The 17,328-nt window shown below is 42.9% G+C and overlaps 1 protein-coding gene across 9 annotated transcripts in view; it reads left to right on the forward strand.

The window, feature by feature from the left end:
* The window catches only part of ERC1 (ELKS/RAB6-interacting/CAST family member 1), a 490,045-nt gene that overhangs the window by 353,906 nt on the left and 118,811 nt on the right, over positions 1–17,328 (forward strand). For all 9 annotated transcript variants that reach the window (XM_059726510.1, XM_059726512.1, XM_059726507.1 and 6 more), the window contains one exon: positions 10,617–10,761. In XM_059726510.1, coding sequence (XP_059582493.1) covers positions 10,617–10,761 — 145 coding nt within the window. The remainder of the gene's footprint in view (positions 1–10,616; positions 10,762–17,328) is intronic.

Below are 17,328 nucleotides of genomic sequence, written 5' to 3' on the forward strand. Positions count from 1 at the left end.
TACCAAAAAGCCTCCTTCCCTTTTCGAGACTTGCCAGGAGAGACCTAGGAAGGAGTGTTTGTAGTTCGCTGAAAGCAGAGTTCTGCAGGAGAACAATTTTAAAGACATCCTGATTTGTATTAGGATTTGTAGGTCAGAGGGCAAATTTGGCTGGTCTGGTAGTTAAAGCATCAGTGGTGAATTGAATGGATCATTTTTATCACTTCTTATTGGAGTTCTGCTGCTACCAGCTCACTATCCAAGGAATACAACGTATTAACCATTCAGTGCTAAGGCTTACTAAGTAGTTTGGAAGGCTCTTGCTTACATTATCAAAAGTATGTCATGGTTCACCAGAGAGAAAAAAAAAGGAACAAAAATGGTGATTCTCATACATCGAGGGTGAGCAGCATTTTTTATATTGCAGTTATAGCATTCACGTCTACCATACTGGTGTTTTGCATGCTAATAACAGCACATGTCAGGGTAAATCTTTGTGAGCTGTAATATATTACTTGCTTTTTTTTCAAGTTGGTTAAAAATACTTTCATGAATCTCAAAATGCTTGGGTACTATAACCATCAAATCCTGAACATCTTCATTAAACACTAGCACGAGAGGTCTCTTCTGTGCCATATGTTTCTTCTTTAAAGGCCTTTGAATTCCTGTTTATGTGATGTTCCATACAGCACCCTAAAACTCTCATTCAAAGCCATTGCAGCAGTACCAGCCCTGACTAATGACATCCCTGTTCAACTCCTGAGCATATATGAGGGACAATAGCTTCCAACCAGTTCCAGTTATTTCAGTTAATCTTTTTCTGTCATAAGTAGAATAGGAAAAACCTTTCTGTCTAGTTTGCTTTACTGATTCTTATTTAGTTCTCTTTTTTCTGTAGTTCATATTAATAGCATATATTAGTAGTCTTCTAATTGCACGTAGTTAATTACAGATTGTTTTTCCTTTGATTAAAGGAGGTCTTTAAAGTTTTGCCTTAATTCCAAAATCTACAATGGGGATAAAGCCACATGAGGGATTTAAGTAATACACAATTTGTCCAGTTGTCTGCACAGTTAGACAGACATTGAGCGCTTGGAGGAGATACAATCTTTAGCACAAAGTGTTCTTTGTTGTGTATTCACTCCAAAGGCACCATAAGATTGCCACTTGAGGCTACAGGCCTGCTTCATCAGGATCTCTCTGAAAGCATAGGACTTGGCACCAGAAGATTAGGGTTTTGAACAATACCTACAATAATCTTTGCCAACTTCTACAAAAATTTCTACAAAGTAGACAAAGCTGTCTCGATTCTGGCCGAAGAACTGACTTCAAAGAGATGTTCCAGTGTGGGATCCTTCATTTCTTTGAATTCTTCTGTCATAACCGGAGTTCTCAATCATTATCATATATCCTTGGCACTGGAGGAATGCAACCCTCAGTTTCAGTTAAGCAACTGAACCACCAAGGATACAGTGGATGAGTGAACTTCTTCAGCCCAGCCATAGAGCACAAAAGAAATGCTGAGCATTTCTACCCTGGAGCAACCTAAAGCAGATGGAAAAAAAGACCTCCCACAGCCTCCCCTCCAAACAGCTAGTACTCTGATGAAGTCCCTAGAAAGAAAAGGTAGAATGATTGATAATCTTGAAAAGATACCTAGCACTAATTTTAGAAGTCTGAAATTGAACCTACTAAAAATTGTACTATTTTAGCAATCCACATTCACTGTACGATCTGTTCTTACCAAGGCTCAGCACTGATCTATATAACACTCATTCCTCCAGTGAGCCCCTTTTCTCCATTCCAAGCCTATGTCCAACCCTCTGGAACTGAAGTTTTCATACTTCTGGCACCCTGAGCCATTCTTGCTGTCATTAGGGAAAATCTTAAAGTATGCTTGCATCATGATGGTAGCTTACATTGACAGACCCAAGCTTGCTTTAAAAAGTTCATTTTTATAATTACTATGTCCTCTGGAATATTATTGTCTGAATCCTGGAGTTTTGCCTCAAAGTAGCCACCATAGCTTACAAAGGGCAGAAATACAGCAAGGCACCCTCCTTTGATACTGCACTAGAGTTATAGCTATGGGAATTATGGCACAGGTTATTCTTGGCTCCAGTTCTCTGAATCAGAAGTGAGGAATATAGACTTAATATTTGAAGAACAAGGGTCCCCTTACTACCAAAACATACTCTATTCAAGAGAAACTGCAAATGACCAATACTGTGGCCCACTCTGCAGACTGTTCCAGCCTAGCAGTGGCCAGAAAAATAAATGATTATCTATAATGCCTTGTTCCCAAAAGCCAGTTCCTGTTACTTTGTCTTATGGATACTTGTCAGGTTGCTGGCAGTCGTCATAAACTGGTTTCTCTTTTTCATAAAGCAAGGACAACATTCATCCAATGGCTCTGTATCTGACAAAAGAAAAATGTGCAGTCAGACTCTCTTACTAAACAAAGCCAAGACCAGCAGAAGCAGTACTTAAATGTATGTGCCTTTACCCATCTCCTCCACAAGTGAGGAATGTCTGTAGGAGAGGTTTGTCTGCAAGACGAACAGTAGGAGAGGTTTGCCCTCAGGAATAACCCCAAATATCTCCTGTTCTGTTTCAGAGTAGGGAGGAACAAAGCATATTTTCCTCCTGTGCTAGCAGGAAGGACCTTCTCCACATGTTTCTTCAAATACTTCTTACCCATTGGATAATTCTAAATGAAGTGGAGAGACAGGGACTGCACATTTGTGGCCAAGACAACAATGGTTATATCCTAGCCTGCTTGAGTTATATCCTAGCCTGCTTGGGTTATATCCACTGGCCCTCTGTTTCCCTGCTCCTGTCTGAAAATCTGCTCTGTCATGGGACTGATACAGGATCACAGCATCTGGCTACACAGATGTTTATCTGTTAGCCAATATGGACCTTCTTGTTTGGGTCTAGGACATCCTCTTAAATCTGAGAAACCTGTCATTGTGCAAGGTTTTTGCCACAAATGGAGAACATTTTATTTTGGGAAATGAATAAAGGAATATCATCCATTTACTTTCCCTTGAGTACCCAAGGACAAAATAATCCTCTCTTGACAGCCAAATGGCATCCGTAAAGTGACTAGTATCGCCAGCTTTCTCATCAACAGACCCATTTTCTTACTGGTCTTTCCCCCCAAATTTCACATTAACCTAGGGAGATGAATCTTCTTTCTTTAGATGTATAATGGACTGTAGGCTTTTACCTAGAGTCAACTAATAACTTTAGGCAACTAATAACTTGTAATCTGGGGAAAAGTTGTAAGAGAGAGCCTACTTCACTTCATAGGTTGTCCAAATATGTTATGTTGCATATTGAATTATGTTAACTGTAGTCAGAGTTTCCATACAAGAAAGGGAACAGGGCATTATTTACTAGGGCTACTGTTACCATAGGCCAGGGGTGTTGCACATGCCACAAGTGACACATGGCAGATTAGAGAGGAGACAAGTAACACAGCAGCAGGCAGGGCAGGGAGAAGAAAGCAATCAGGTAGGGGAAGGGGATCAGAATAGTACTTGGGGAGGGTGTGGGGCTCATTTGTGGCATGCCTGCCATAAAGATGGCCCTCCCCACTATTTTAGGACATGGCATACAAAATGTTACACTAGTGTAAAAAGGAGGAAAGCCCTATGCTGCTCTAATTTATTAAAATCCAGTGTAGAATTCTCCTGGGAAACTTATATACATGTTGTGTTGTACATAGCTAATCTTAGGGTGGTCAAGGTATAAATGGGCTCTTTACCTGCTCCCCTGCTGTCTGGTGGTGAACTGCTGTAATAGTAATCTGTTGTATGCACCTATACCAGCGCTAATCTCTCTGATCCAGAGCCTGGTGTATGTCATCCTGGTGTACAAAATCAGTGCAAATTACTACATAAATGTCATTTTTCCATTGTGAAGATTTGCAGAACACCTACTTGGGGTTCAGTTGATACTTTACCAAGTACTACTTCTTGGACTTTCACATCATCTATGGATGCTTGATTTGGGAGAGCAGTTCTACAGTCTTTATTTAGATGAGAATTCCTCTACCCATAGGCACTGACTTTTATTTTTGCTGAGCAGGCCTAAGATGATGGATATATGGAAAGCTTTATGCATTTCAGGTGGCCCTCTTCGCAAGGGAAGCAAGAGCCCTCAGGCCTCCATGTACTTGGTATCTCTGCCAACTTTCAATCAGAGGTAGTGCTGCTTATTAATTGTGCTCATATTTGGGAATCCATGGAGGCCCTCAAAGAAGAAAGAAGTTACCCACCAGTATATTTTAATTGTCTCTTTGCAGTCACACTGCACTGCATGTGGCACATAGAGCCTGTCTGGTGCAGGTTGGACATGGCACAGGGGTTAGGTCTGGGGCATATGCTATATACTGGATCTGGGGCCAGTCCAAATCAAGACAATAGACTAACTCTATGTGCAGAACTAGCAAACGGAAGCTAAACCTGGACAGCTGAATGAAACAGAGATATGCTGCTCCTCTGTAGCTTCTACCTGCCGTGGGATGGGAACTGACACACAAAACAGTTCCCACAAAAGAAATGGTTATGCAGTTAAGTCTCCCTCTTCCCCCTTTAATTTGCTGTACCTTTTTGTAGGGGACAGGAGTGGACTCTCAAGACAGTTATCATGAAAAACCTAATATATGCTAAGCTCCTTCCCAACTTGGTCTATCTTGTTCTTCCATCCATATCCTGATGTCAGATACAATTTAACCTGTAGACAAGCCCTTAGAGGGCAACCTTACCACTAATGATTCTGATTCTTTCAAAGAGGGATTGGCTGTGTCTGAGAACCACTGAGACCAGGAGAACAAACAAGGAATGTATAATGGGGACATCTTGAACTCCTTTACCTTAGAAGTTATTTTCCCACTTAACATATTTTTCCAAGTGGTCAGTGGATATTTTTAGATGGGTACCCTTCAGTTATGGAATAAAAATCACACTGGACCAAGGTGTGGGACTTAATATAGCAAGTTCTGGAAATATGCCAAAAATCCTGCAAGACCAAAGAAAAGTGATGGTGTTGAATTCTGATCTCTTTCAAACCTCTAGAACAGAAACTAATTCTTTATGCATCACAGAAAACTTGTGATCTTAGCTATATATCCATATGTAACATTTGTTTCTCATCCTGTTTGACATCAAATTTTAAAATGATGCTCGGATGATTACATTATGATTCCCCCTTATTACAAACTTCTGTGCTTCTTAGATATTGGCGTTGAAAGTATGTCAAAATTGGAGAAAATGCAAAATTGTACTAGTAATTGTGTATTTTAATGTGACTATCAAAGAGTACCAGGGCTAGAAATAGTAACAGATAAGTACAAATGCTTTCACAACGAATTGATTTTTCTAAGCAATGGTACTGAACCAACATTAATTTTGATTTCTACGTCAATGCTTGCTAGAGTTTTCTTGCAATAGATATCCCATTACTTAAACCATCCGTAAAGATGGTATTCCAAGTAGCGAAGGACCAAAATTCTCAAACAAAAAAGAAAAACCTTATCATTATTGTCAAGAATATATTTCCCTTTTAAAATAACAATGGTAGACTGCAATTGTTTTAAAAAATGCTGAGAACTCATGACATTTATTATTGTAGTGTCCCACAGCAGCCTTGATTTTAGTTTTGCTCACCTTTCATCAATAGATTGCAGACCTTGGACCACTTGTACCATGTAGTTTAAGTTGGAGCCTATGAATTCTAGAAGTTTGGTCTTCAGCTATATCGTGCATAGCCTAAATACTTGAAGTTTGAGCCAGTACAGAAGAAGCTTCCATTGTGTATTGGGAGGACATCAAGATAGATTCTCTCTTATCCATAGCACTGTAGTAGAGAGCCTGGTATGTCCCCAGGCAGGGGAAGACTTATATGCTGAAAGTGCCCACGGCATGGCTAACTGCCTAGCAATAGGACAACAGGGCAGAGCCCTGTTTAGGCAGCAAGGGCACTACTGCAGCTTAGCCAAAGAAACAGCAATAGGATGCTCTAGATGTTGATGGGACACAACTGTGACCAGTCAGGAGAACATGTGACTGGAAGGGAAGTAACCCAGGGGACATAAGCCTGCAGGCCATTTCAGGTATTCCCAGGGCTGAGAGAGCCAGTGAGTGGGGAGGTGGTGGTATGATGGCCCAGAGGGGGACTTTGAGTGGTTGCTTGCATTTTGGATTTAGTTTTATACCGGAAATCTGGGTGGTAACTGTAGGGGTGGTAAGGAGGCTACACAGGGCTATCTAAGAGGCATGCCAGGCTTTGAGCCCTGCCAGGGGCAGAGGCACCAGACAGAGGGAGATAGGCAGGCTGAGGTTAAGAGGTCAGAGTCTGAGAGTGAGGCACAGGCAGGTCAGAGGCTGCGAGGGCCAGAGCCTGAGCCACAAGAAAGCAATACAAGCAGGCTGTGGCTGCCGAGAGGCTGAGACTGAAAGGTCAGGCCAAAGCAAGTGGGGCAGGCTAAAAGTGTACAGCCAGAGTAATCTGTAGGCCAAGGCCCAAATCCTATACAGGAAGGCAAATTACAAGAGTAACACCTGCAGGACATGGGCATGACTATGGGCGAGGCTGGAGGCCACAATGAAGAGCCTTAAGACTAATTAGGATCAGTAGTGCCATGGATAGTGACCGGCTCAGAGTAGTGGCAGCCAGGCACCGGTAGGCCTGCCTGGACTCAAGAGACACCCATGAAGAACCATGGAGTTTTGGTTAGTGGGCAGAAGGCCATGGGAGGTCAGTTAGGTTGGTTTGACATTAGTGAGAGTACTTCAGGACTCAGGGGAAGCCTCCCAATCTGTCAAAAGAACATGAAGGAATGAATAGTGAGATGAACAGGAATGTTATATACAGGACTGAGACTATGGGCAGAATTAGGGAAGCCTAGGGGGCATCACAGCTGCCCCAGGGCCTCTCCTGCCACAAACACTTTATGAGTTTGACTGAATTGGAAATCTACTTCCTGAAATTGTTACAACTTAAAAACCTTAAAAATTTAATGTTGCCTTTAGCTTAAATCTAAAGGTGATTTCAAGGGATACAAAAACTTTAGAATGCCTTCTTAGTAGTGAAAATCTGCTACTTTTGAAGACCCAGCTTTAAACTCTGTGTTAGATGAGCATATTTAAATGAATTGAAATAAAATATCTGCCTTTTCCTATTAGTCTCATTCTTTTGAATCAATTCCTCTCTCAGTCAAAATACCAGCGAAACATCATGCAGCTGTTTTATCCTTCTTGTTGTCCAAGGTAATAAAAGTCTGTTGCGGACTTCTATGTAAAATTTAGAAAAAAGTACATAGGGAGACAAGGAAACTGAAGAAATTTAAACAAAACCTCTGTTGATCCTACCAAAGGATTGGCTGAAATCATGTTTAGTTTAAGAAGGATAATGAAATAGCACATGAATAGATCAGAAGTGGTGTGTCAGAAATTAAGCCTCCTTTATGGACAAAATAATAGTGGGTTGACGACCCAATAATCCCTTTTTAGCATCCTCAAGAAAGAGACTTTGGTAAAAAAAATAATGGTGCCAGGTTGGAGATGTGTGGGCTGGAAGATACAAGCTTTACCATAATGGCTGCCTTCTGTATCATTTCCTGGGCCACTGGTACCAATCATGACATTATCGACTTTTCTTATCTTATTCTGAAAGATGCTCTGACTTTATTAAGCCAGAGAAAAGGATGCATGTGACATCCTGATCTCCACCAGCTAGGTTCTCTGTATAACATCTGGAATATGAGAAATGAATTCCTGTTGTTATCCTCTCCTTCTTCCTTGTCTTCCCCCGCCCCCCCCCCCGCCTTTCTTTTCTCTCTTTGCTTTCTGTTTATTAAGAATCTAATTTAACTAGCCAACGCTGTTAATTTTATAATGTTACAATGATCCCTTGATTAGAAAGACGATTAAAAGTAGTGCCTAATTCTGGTATGAGCCACATTTCAGAATAGCTGATAAGATATTGTGCTGTTCCTGTGTGTCTCAAGCAGCCAGAGGGAAAAAATCCCTACATGAGGGACAGAAACTGCATTTTCCATTATTGTTCCTCCTTTGCATCCCATTCTCTGTGTGTTTGTGGAAATAGGAGGGGATTTCCATGAGAATAGCAGCAGCTCCAGCTCACCTCAGCTAACTTTTGCTTTTTCTCCTCAAAAAAGAAAGCCATTGCCATATTTAATGCCATCTAAAAAAACCTGTCAGACAGTGGGTACCCTTAGGAAAACTGTTTACAATGAAAACAAAGGAGGATGTTGTTAAAATGAAAGCTTTGCACAATACTTGAGATTTCAAATGTTATATTACTTTTCCTTATTTTTCTTATTTTTTCATAAATGGTTATAAATATGTTTTAATGATAGGATTGATATCAGCATATCTCTATAGTGGAAGCCCTAAACACATGCAAGTGTTTCATGCTGTACTGTGGAAGGGTCATGTTTACACTTCAACTCTAAGCCCATTACAACTGCAATTAACAGATTAGCAAAGGGAGCTTTTTTTCAGAAAGGTCAAAATGTAGATTGTGATGGAAATTAATTTCTGTCATTAGTGACCCCGTCTGCAGCTTTAAGTTCAAGTGGAATTTAGATATAATACAGTATTATATAAATTGACTTTTGCTTGGGACACCTTTGCTCTTAAGGAATATGCTATCTTTAACATGTCCACAAATGGTTAGGCCCTTTTTTATATCATCCAGAAACTGGAATCCTTTGGGATAAGTTGATACAGTACTGACTTAGTGGGAAGTGTGACACCTATTGGACAACATCTGGGTTTTCCTTCAAAGCTGTTGCAAATATTGATTCGGCCCAACCCTTCTTAGGTTTGAGTTCAAAGTGGGTGCGTCTACACATTCCATTAATACACAGCAATAAACTGCAGAGCAATAAGCTTGTTGGTCTGTAGTTTATTGCTCCCAGGAAGCTCCTGAACACGCAGTTTATGCATATGCCTGGACTGCAGCACATTGAGTTAGGCTGCAACAGCGCTGGCTGACAGAGAGCCCAGGTGGGAGGGGGGCGGGGGTCAGCCTGCCAGCCCGGGGCTGCTCTGATTGGGCTCAGTGTACTGTGGAGGGGCTGTCTGGGGCATGAGGGTGCTTCAGTGCAGGGCTAACCAGCAGGCAGTCCCTGCACTGAAGCACCCTCATGCCTCAGCCAGCCAGCTCGGTATCTACACATGCGCTGCTGTGCATGAAAAAACTCTGCAGGAGGGTAGGTTGTGTATTTGTAAGTCCTACCCTGCTGCAGAGTTTATTAGTTTCATGCACCCTAATAGAGGTGCACATGTAGATGCTGAGACATTTACTGCGCAGTTAGTCAACTGCTTGGTAAAGTCTTGTGTAGATGCGCCCAGTAAAAGACAAAAGTATGATTGCAAGAAAATCAGATAAACACGAATGTGCCTTAATATTATATACCTATGTTTGATGCATGTAAATTTTTCATATTTCTCAAGCTGGATAGTAATGTTTGTCTCCCATTCTTCCAGTATGTACAAGATACTCCCAATATTCAGAGGGCTGTGTGAGAGTTAGATTCACCTGGGAAGAAAATCAGATAAAGTTAAATTTCTATACTTAATTATCATATACCTGGACCTTGGCATCCTGTATCAGTATTTTAGCTCCTGCCATTTCTAGAGAGCTATCAGTGATTTTCTCACAGGACAAACCTACCTTTGTCTCAGTCTCTCCATGCAGACAACAGACAAGCTCATCATTATTCTGTGTACTGATAGGGAAGTCACAGTCAGAACATCCTTGATACCAGGGGGTACCCTTTTTTTGTCTCGTTAACCACTGTGTTTTTTGCCACAGGCCACTTCAGCACTTTCCAGATAACCAAAAGGGTCTCAATCTTCCTGTTACCTTAAATTGCTTCCAGGAGTACTGTGCCCTATTAAAATGAACTTGTTTAACTTGGCATGCACCAACTTTCTCTAGAAAGAGCTGTATGAATAGACAACATAATTTAACAAGATTAATATAGAGGTCGTTTGTACTCCAAAATGTATGTGTGTGTTCTTAGAATAACTTGGGTAATGGGAATTTTCTTTGAACAGCCAGAAGAACCCAGATGCTCAGATAATACAGTGATGGATAAGAAATTTTGAGGCTGCATACAGGAACACATTCAGTGCATTCATTTCCATATGTCACTCTTCTTCTATCCCACCTGACAATGGTCTTGATAAAAAAATTACACAATTTTACAAGCTGTTTGCACTATTGTCTGACATGTGGTAGGTCTTCTAGAAGTGGATACCATCCTGATGATCTGTGTCTATATTTAATCCTGCTCCCTGGCATCAGACTCCCCATCAATGGCATAGCCATTCAATGGCATAGCCAACTCATGCACAGAGATTTCCCCTACCTCAGTGGTGTTCAACCTTTTCTCATTTGCAGCATCTCAAATGGAAGTGTAGACTCCTTTGAATGCCAAATGTATGTATTCACATACTTTTGATTGATCATAATCATCTTTTGTGGACCTTAGACATTGTGGACCCCTGGGGGTCTGCAGACTGACCAGAGGTTGAAAATCACTGACCTAAGTTGTACAGAACACTTAGGTATTAATCTGCTCTTCTTTTTTCCAGACAAGAAGCCCTTCTTGCTGCCATCAGTGAAAAAGATGCCAATATTGCTCTGCTGGAGCTTTCATCCTCTAAGAAGAAAACTCAAGATGAAGTGGCTGCACTGAAACGGGAGAAGGACCGCTTGGTACAGCAGCTCAAGCAGCAGGTGGGTAGGGGCAGGAAAAGAGAGAACAGGACCGCAGGGGTATTGGTGTGGGCTTAATTACTCCGGTCTTTATACCTTTATAAACTAATAATATGGAGCCTCATTGTGTGTTGTGACAAGCAGGTACATGAACTAAATTCAGTGATAGTAACTGCATGTTGATTTGTTATATGGAAGATCATACTTCAAACTCTAAAATCTGAACATCAGTTTAAAACTCCATGGTAGTATGGTGGGGAGGGCATGATCTTAGCACAAAGGATTTCTTTGTGCCACTGCACTGACAGTCACCATGGTATTAAATTAGTAAAAATGTATTTATGAAAGGGACACCCTTTGGTGGGTCCATACTTTGTGCTATTAGGGAGGAGGTCTGGGAGAGAATGTTGCCTCCTGTAAAGTTGAGAACACCCTGCCACCCTCTAAACTGGTTTGTCAGTTCTGAAAGAAACACTACACGGGAATGCCATGTAGCATATGGACAGATGTAACGTGTAGTGCTGTAAACACACCTGTAGCGCTAAAAGGTCTAGGCAGACAAATACATGTGTGTCCTGTAGTGCTACAAAATGTCAGATGTGCAACAAAAATGTTGCTGGATGAAACAGCAGCTTCTCTGTAGCACTACGGATTACATGTGGACAGTGAACACTAGAGGGACCAGTTATCTCTTTGTCCCCCAGCATCCCACAGTGCTTTGTTTTCTCTATCCAGGAGGGGAGGGAGAGAGTAGCTAGTTAATGAACACTGCCCTAGGTACTTAGATGTCATCAGGACAGGAGACCAAAAAGCCCTGTACGTCTCGGTCTCCTGGCTCTGGTAGAGGGGTAGGGAGCAGAACTGCAACCCTCAGGAAACTTGGGGTCTGCAGCATGCTCACTGATGAGATCCTTTCTCTGCCCTATGTGGAGGAGGGGAGCCAAGCTGCAGGGCTGAGCAACCCCTCTATCACACCTTCTGGCTAGAGAGTGTGCTGCTGCATGCCTTTGTGGCAACTTTGTAGTGCTCTGGCGGAGTGGGGATAGGGTGCAGCAGGGCATTACGTCTGTCCAAACATGTAGCACTACATTTCCTTAGTGCTTCAGAGTGCTGCAGCACTTGTCACACTACAAATGCTATATCTGTCCACAGCCATAGTTGTAGGCAATTTGACAGACCTCACACTGGTCAGGGGAAGGTTCTTCCCTCTTCCCTTTCTCCTCTGTCTACCAAACAAAACAAAACAAAATAAGAAAAAGAAAAGTTGAGGAACTGAGGAAAAAGATTTGGGACCTATAAAGTCTGTTTAGCAAGCTATAAAAGTCATTTAAGCACCACTGGTCTCTAGTAGGTTTCTCCTCAGTCACTCCCATGCTGTATTTCCCATAACAGCACATACTCCACTGCCAGCTACTTGCATGCCTCCAATGACTGCCATCACCCTGCAAATTTCTGTATGTCAGTTTATCTGTCAGCAAGATGATTTGTTCAGCTACCAGAAGCAGAAATCAGAACCTTTTGCCTAACAGTTCCTGTCAGCCTGTGCCTGCATATTGCTCCCTTCAACCTACTCCTCTGCCCTCCAAAGTCATAAAAGGCCAGAGTGCAAACAACTCTTCTCAGTTCCTTCCAATCACTCTTGGCTAGGAGAGACAACAGTTAGCAGTGTTCTCACTATTGGTAGTTTTCCTGGCTTTTTTCCTACTGAAAATCTTGTATAATAATGGCTGGTTAATAGTCATGTTGGACAAAGCACTCTTGATTCTGTTAGCTGGTGATTGTAATAAGGAATAGCAAAGTAAGAAGACTGTTCAGAGTTCCATCCAGAAACTCTGGATATGCTTGATACTTTGTTGGATTTTCATTTGTTGTTAGAGTATAATTACAGTTGTCTGAGTTATGGTAGTTGTAGTATTACAGTATATTACCATGCTTTGTTTTCAGAAATCTAACACTATCTCTTCTAAAGTATAAAATGTTTTGTAGTTCTCTTTTGTACTTTTGCTTTGCTCCAAAGCCCCTCACCCTCTCCCCACAAAAAAAGAAATAGCATCCTGCACAGGAAGGTTATTGCATTGCTTCCCCCTTCTCTTGTTTTTCATCTCAGATGTTCTTGCAGCTTGTGTTGCTTTTGGATTTCATGTCTGATGTCTTGCTCACTCACTTTTGGAGTAACAGTCAATCCATTGTGAATGCCCACCCATTCCTTGAAGGTTTGAAGCAGAATTTCTTCAGGTGGAAAACTATTTCCACTTCCTCATATATATTGTAAATCATGTTAGTATTTCCTGCCTTATGGAAGCAATTATGAATGGTATCAGCTTTAGGAGAGTCCCAAGAATGACTTGGCATGTGAAGAGCACCCAGAAGCATCATTCCATTGGCAACAGCGACATTTTTTATTTTGTCAATTTCCATGAGTGTTTTGTGACATGATTTTATTTTTTGTATCTGTTCTTCATGTTTTTGATAATTATTTGGTCAAGAGGCTGCATGAATGAGGACATGCTGGCAGGAAAAAAATAATTGATGTTCTGTAATACTACATTTGGCATATGTGCAGTAGAATTATCCAATGATTAAACAATTTCTTACCTTTTCTTGTAAGTTAAAGTTCTCATCCATTTAACAATTCCATGAAAATTCTGCTTGTATTTCATCATTTTTATTTGTTCTGATGAGTAATCTTGACACTATGGAAGCATCATGGACTCTCTGTTAACCAATGGTCTTCTTTCATTGCCTGATACATTGCAGGTCAGCAGCAGTGTAATGTAGCCTTTCTCCTTCTTTCCAGCCCAAACAGACTGGAAAGAATGCTGAAAGCAAGGGTCTGACTGAAAGAAAAGGCTAGCTTCATCTGTGCTGAAAATATCATCAGCAGAATACTCTTGCAGCAGTTCAGGCAAAACCTATAACACCCATCTTTCTGCCAACATCATTCTGCATCAGCATTCTGCTTTTCACCATTCAACTTTTTCAGCATGATGCAATATCTTTCCTTCCATCTGCTAAGCCAGTCAACAGTGGGTTTAAAATCATTATGCCAAAATATCATTGGCAATCTTATTGCCTTCTTGACAAAAGATATGGCAATTGATTAATGCATTATGCTGTTGTGTAGGTATGAACCAAAACAGGAGTGTTTCTTCTACTTCACTGTCTTTCTTCAATTTCTTGCATTTACAGTTGGCGTTGAGGTTCCCAACGTAAGTGGATTCAAGCTTATCTCTTAACTTGAAAATTCTGCTGAGACAATTGCAAGACAACAGCTTTGCTATTGCTTCTCTTTGATGGCACTTTCCCAACTGCTGGTACTCCTACAATACAGTTAACCTTTCAGAAAAAGCTGATGCCTTTTCACTCTTATTTGTAGTTTCGGTCTTATTTGTAGGTTGATCCCATGAGAGATGATGTGCTCAGCAGCTACCTGCTGTTGCACAGCAACCTAGCTGTGTACATATAAGACAATATGCATGCACATAAGCAGTGTGAACCAAAGTAGATAGATAGCTGGCAGAAGAAAGGGTTTCTTCACATAGACTCTGCTTGAAGATTTTGATTTTAATATGTGGCTGATTCAATATGTACAGCGTTTTGGTTTTTGATTTTGAGTATTAACATTCAGCTGATTCATTAATCAAAATGCATTCATGGCCCAAGTAGTCTCTAAGGTGCTTGTACAGGTGTGGGGATGCTGCTCCAACATGCTGTAATTACAGCATGTCAGAGCAAACTTGATTTATCGGGTCTGCTGGAGCATGCTAATTAGCAGCTTTGTCTCGTGTATCAAGCTCATTGAGCAAGCTTTAGTTAAAGTGTCCACGCGGCCTTTTTGAAGCGCAGGGATGCTGATACACAAGACACTGTGGGCACTTTAATTAGAGTAACTCTCAGAGCCACTCTAATTAAAGTGCTGCCCCCCTCACTTCTGGAGCACATGTGAAGATGCCTTAAGATGCTACCCCACTCTGCTTTCTGCCTAGCTTCAGACTACTTCTCTCTATGTCAGGGGCGGGCAATTATTTTGAACGGAGGGCCGCTTACCCAGTTTTGGCAGACTGTTGAGGGCCACATGGGCAGCCCCACCTCCTGAGAGGTGCCCCATCCCTTGACAGGTGCCCTGCCCCCAGGTCACCATCTTGGGACCAACATCCCAATGTTTTGGGACCAATGCCCCAGGGTCAGCACTGGTGGGGCCCAAAGTGGGGCGCAGGCTGGCAGGGGTCCGTGGAGCTGGGCTCGGATGCACCAGCAAGGAGGGGAGAGCTGTCCCGGCTCCATAGAGCCCCTGGCAGCTGGGACCCCGTGGTCCTGCCACCCTGCTCTGGGCCCAGCCGGCACTGGCCCCAGGACACCGGTGCAGGCCCCATGCTCCCACTGACACCCCACCCGCTCACACTCAGTGCCCCCTAGCCCCGCGGTACAGTGGGGGGGCAGCACACAGCTCTGACTCCCTGCTCGCCAGTAGGGAAGAAGCTGGTGCTGAGCACGGGGAAAAGTGGCCCTTCACCTCCCCCATGGCCAGCGCTCCCTGCTGCAGGTGCTCGCAGCCCTATCGTGGGGCTATCTGGATCGTGGGGCTATCTGGAGCAGGCACAGGCAGCTCCAGACAGGCCGTGAGTGGCTGCAGTGCGGGGCTCCTGGCCATGGGGTAGGCGAGGGGCCACTTTTCCCCATGCTCAGCACCAACTTTTAACCCGCCCCAGTGCCAGCCTGGCAGTGGGGCCAGGTTACAAGGTGGTGCTGAGTGCGTGGGGGGGGGGCGCGGAGACAACAGCCCCTCCCTGCCCCCATGCCCGGCAGCCCACGCTGCAGCCACTCGCAGCTGGTCTGGGGCTGCCTGTGCCTGCTCCAGACAGCCCCGCATGGGCTGCGAGCGCCTGCAGCACAGGGCCACTTTTCTCCACGCAGGGAAGGAGCCCAGGGAAAAGCTGAGTGCAGGGAGGAAGTGGCCCCTCCCCCGCCCGGTGCCCCATGCTGCAGGCACTCGCAGCCTGTATGGGGCTGTCCAAACCAGGCACAGGCAGCCCCACGCAGGCTGCAAGGAGCCGCAGCGCAGGGCACCAGGCATGGGTGGGGAGGGGCCGCTTCTGCCCTGCGTTCCTTCCTTGTCCAGGATCCCCCCCTTCCACTTACCTGAGCTTCCTGCTGGGGCAGCCATGTGCTCCCAGCCCAGAAACCCCAGCTGGGGCTTCCAGCATTTTTGACAGGAACCAAGGGCAGAGAAATATTAATTTTCCAAATCTTTTTAGGGGCCCCGCGGGCCAGATAGAATGGCCTCATGGGCTGAATGTGGCCCGTGGGCTGTATTTTGCCCACCCGTGCTCTATATATTCTTAACAACACTTGCCATTTTAAAGATTAGTTTTATATACACACCTCAGCTGAAAAGGAGACAATACAGTTAGCAATCAGAATTGAGACAGATATCTGAACCTTGCTCCTGTTCTTAACATACACAGTTGAACTTCCAAGAAAGAAGCAGTGCTTCTGCAAGAAGCACCCTTTGGCTTTTTCTGTGCCTACTTCTTTGTATCTGCCCCCAAACCATTTGGTAGGAAATTTGATGGTCCTTTTGGGTCTATTTCCATTCCCCATCCTGTCTGGAGGCCATCTGATTTATTTTTGGGAAGCCAGGAACAATAATACAAAAGATCAACAGGTACTCAAAATTACTCAGATTACATATCTGTTTGTTTCTATCTTGTTTTTTTCTCTACCCGTCATATCCACCCTCCCCATCTTTTATCAAGCATAGATCTCATGAGGAGATTCTGTTATTTCTCAAAACTTCATATATCTATTTCAGATTTTAAAAAGTTTCCTGATTTCCTCCCCCACCCCCAAGCCAAAAAAAAATTTTGAAAAACAAAATCGGGCGTAAGTAACCTCCATATTCATTTGCAACTCAGATTGAGAATAGCATTCCTAGCCTCAGTAATTCCTTCCCTAGTCCCTAGTTTGCAGCTCTCAAGCTCCGTCTCACAAATTTTCCTGTATTGATCCATCCTGCTCACAGGAAATCAAATACCATCTGTTGTGGGAATACACAGATTACAACGCAGAGTTCTCCTCACCATCATGGCAACATTTCCCAAAATGCAAAGCAGTTGTGTTTACCCTTCTCTTGACAACTGAAGGACTCAGCATAACCTCGCTCAGCAAGTCTCATGCAACATACAATATCATTTTAAAATGTTTACCATCCTCAGGTTTAGGGTAAACAGGAAGAATCTCGTCTAATGCCATCAAAGAAAATAGAATTTATAAAGTTATTCTTGATTCCACCACAGTGTCAGCATTTCTCCCATAATTCAAATTTGAGGTTATAACAAAAATTATAAACCTATTACAGAAAAATCCTCAAACAACAATAAGCTCATGTCTGACAGTTGCAGGGCACAACATCTGCTAGAAAGTGAAACTCTGGAAGAGGTTGTCTAGGAATGTTGTGAAATCCCTTTCATTGGAGGTTTTTAATAGCCCGGCCAAGTAAGCATTTGCTGGAGACAGTCTAGGTATACTCAATCCTGCCTTAGTTGAAGGGTTTAGATTAAATGATCTCTTGAAGCCCTTCCATCTCTG

Source organism: Alligator mississippiensis, chromosome 4 (assembly GCF_030867095.1).
Source record: "Alligator mississippiensis isolate rAllMis1 chromosome 4, rAllMis1, whole genome shotgun sequence".
Classification (NCBI taxonomy): Eukaryota; Metazoa; Chordata; order Crocodylia; family Alligatoridae; genus Alligator; species Alligator mississippiensis.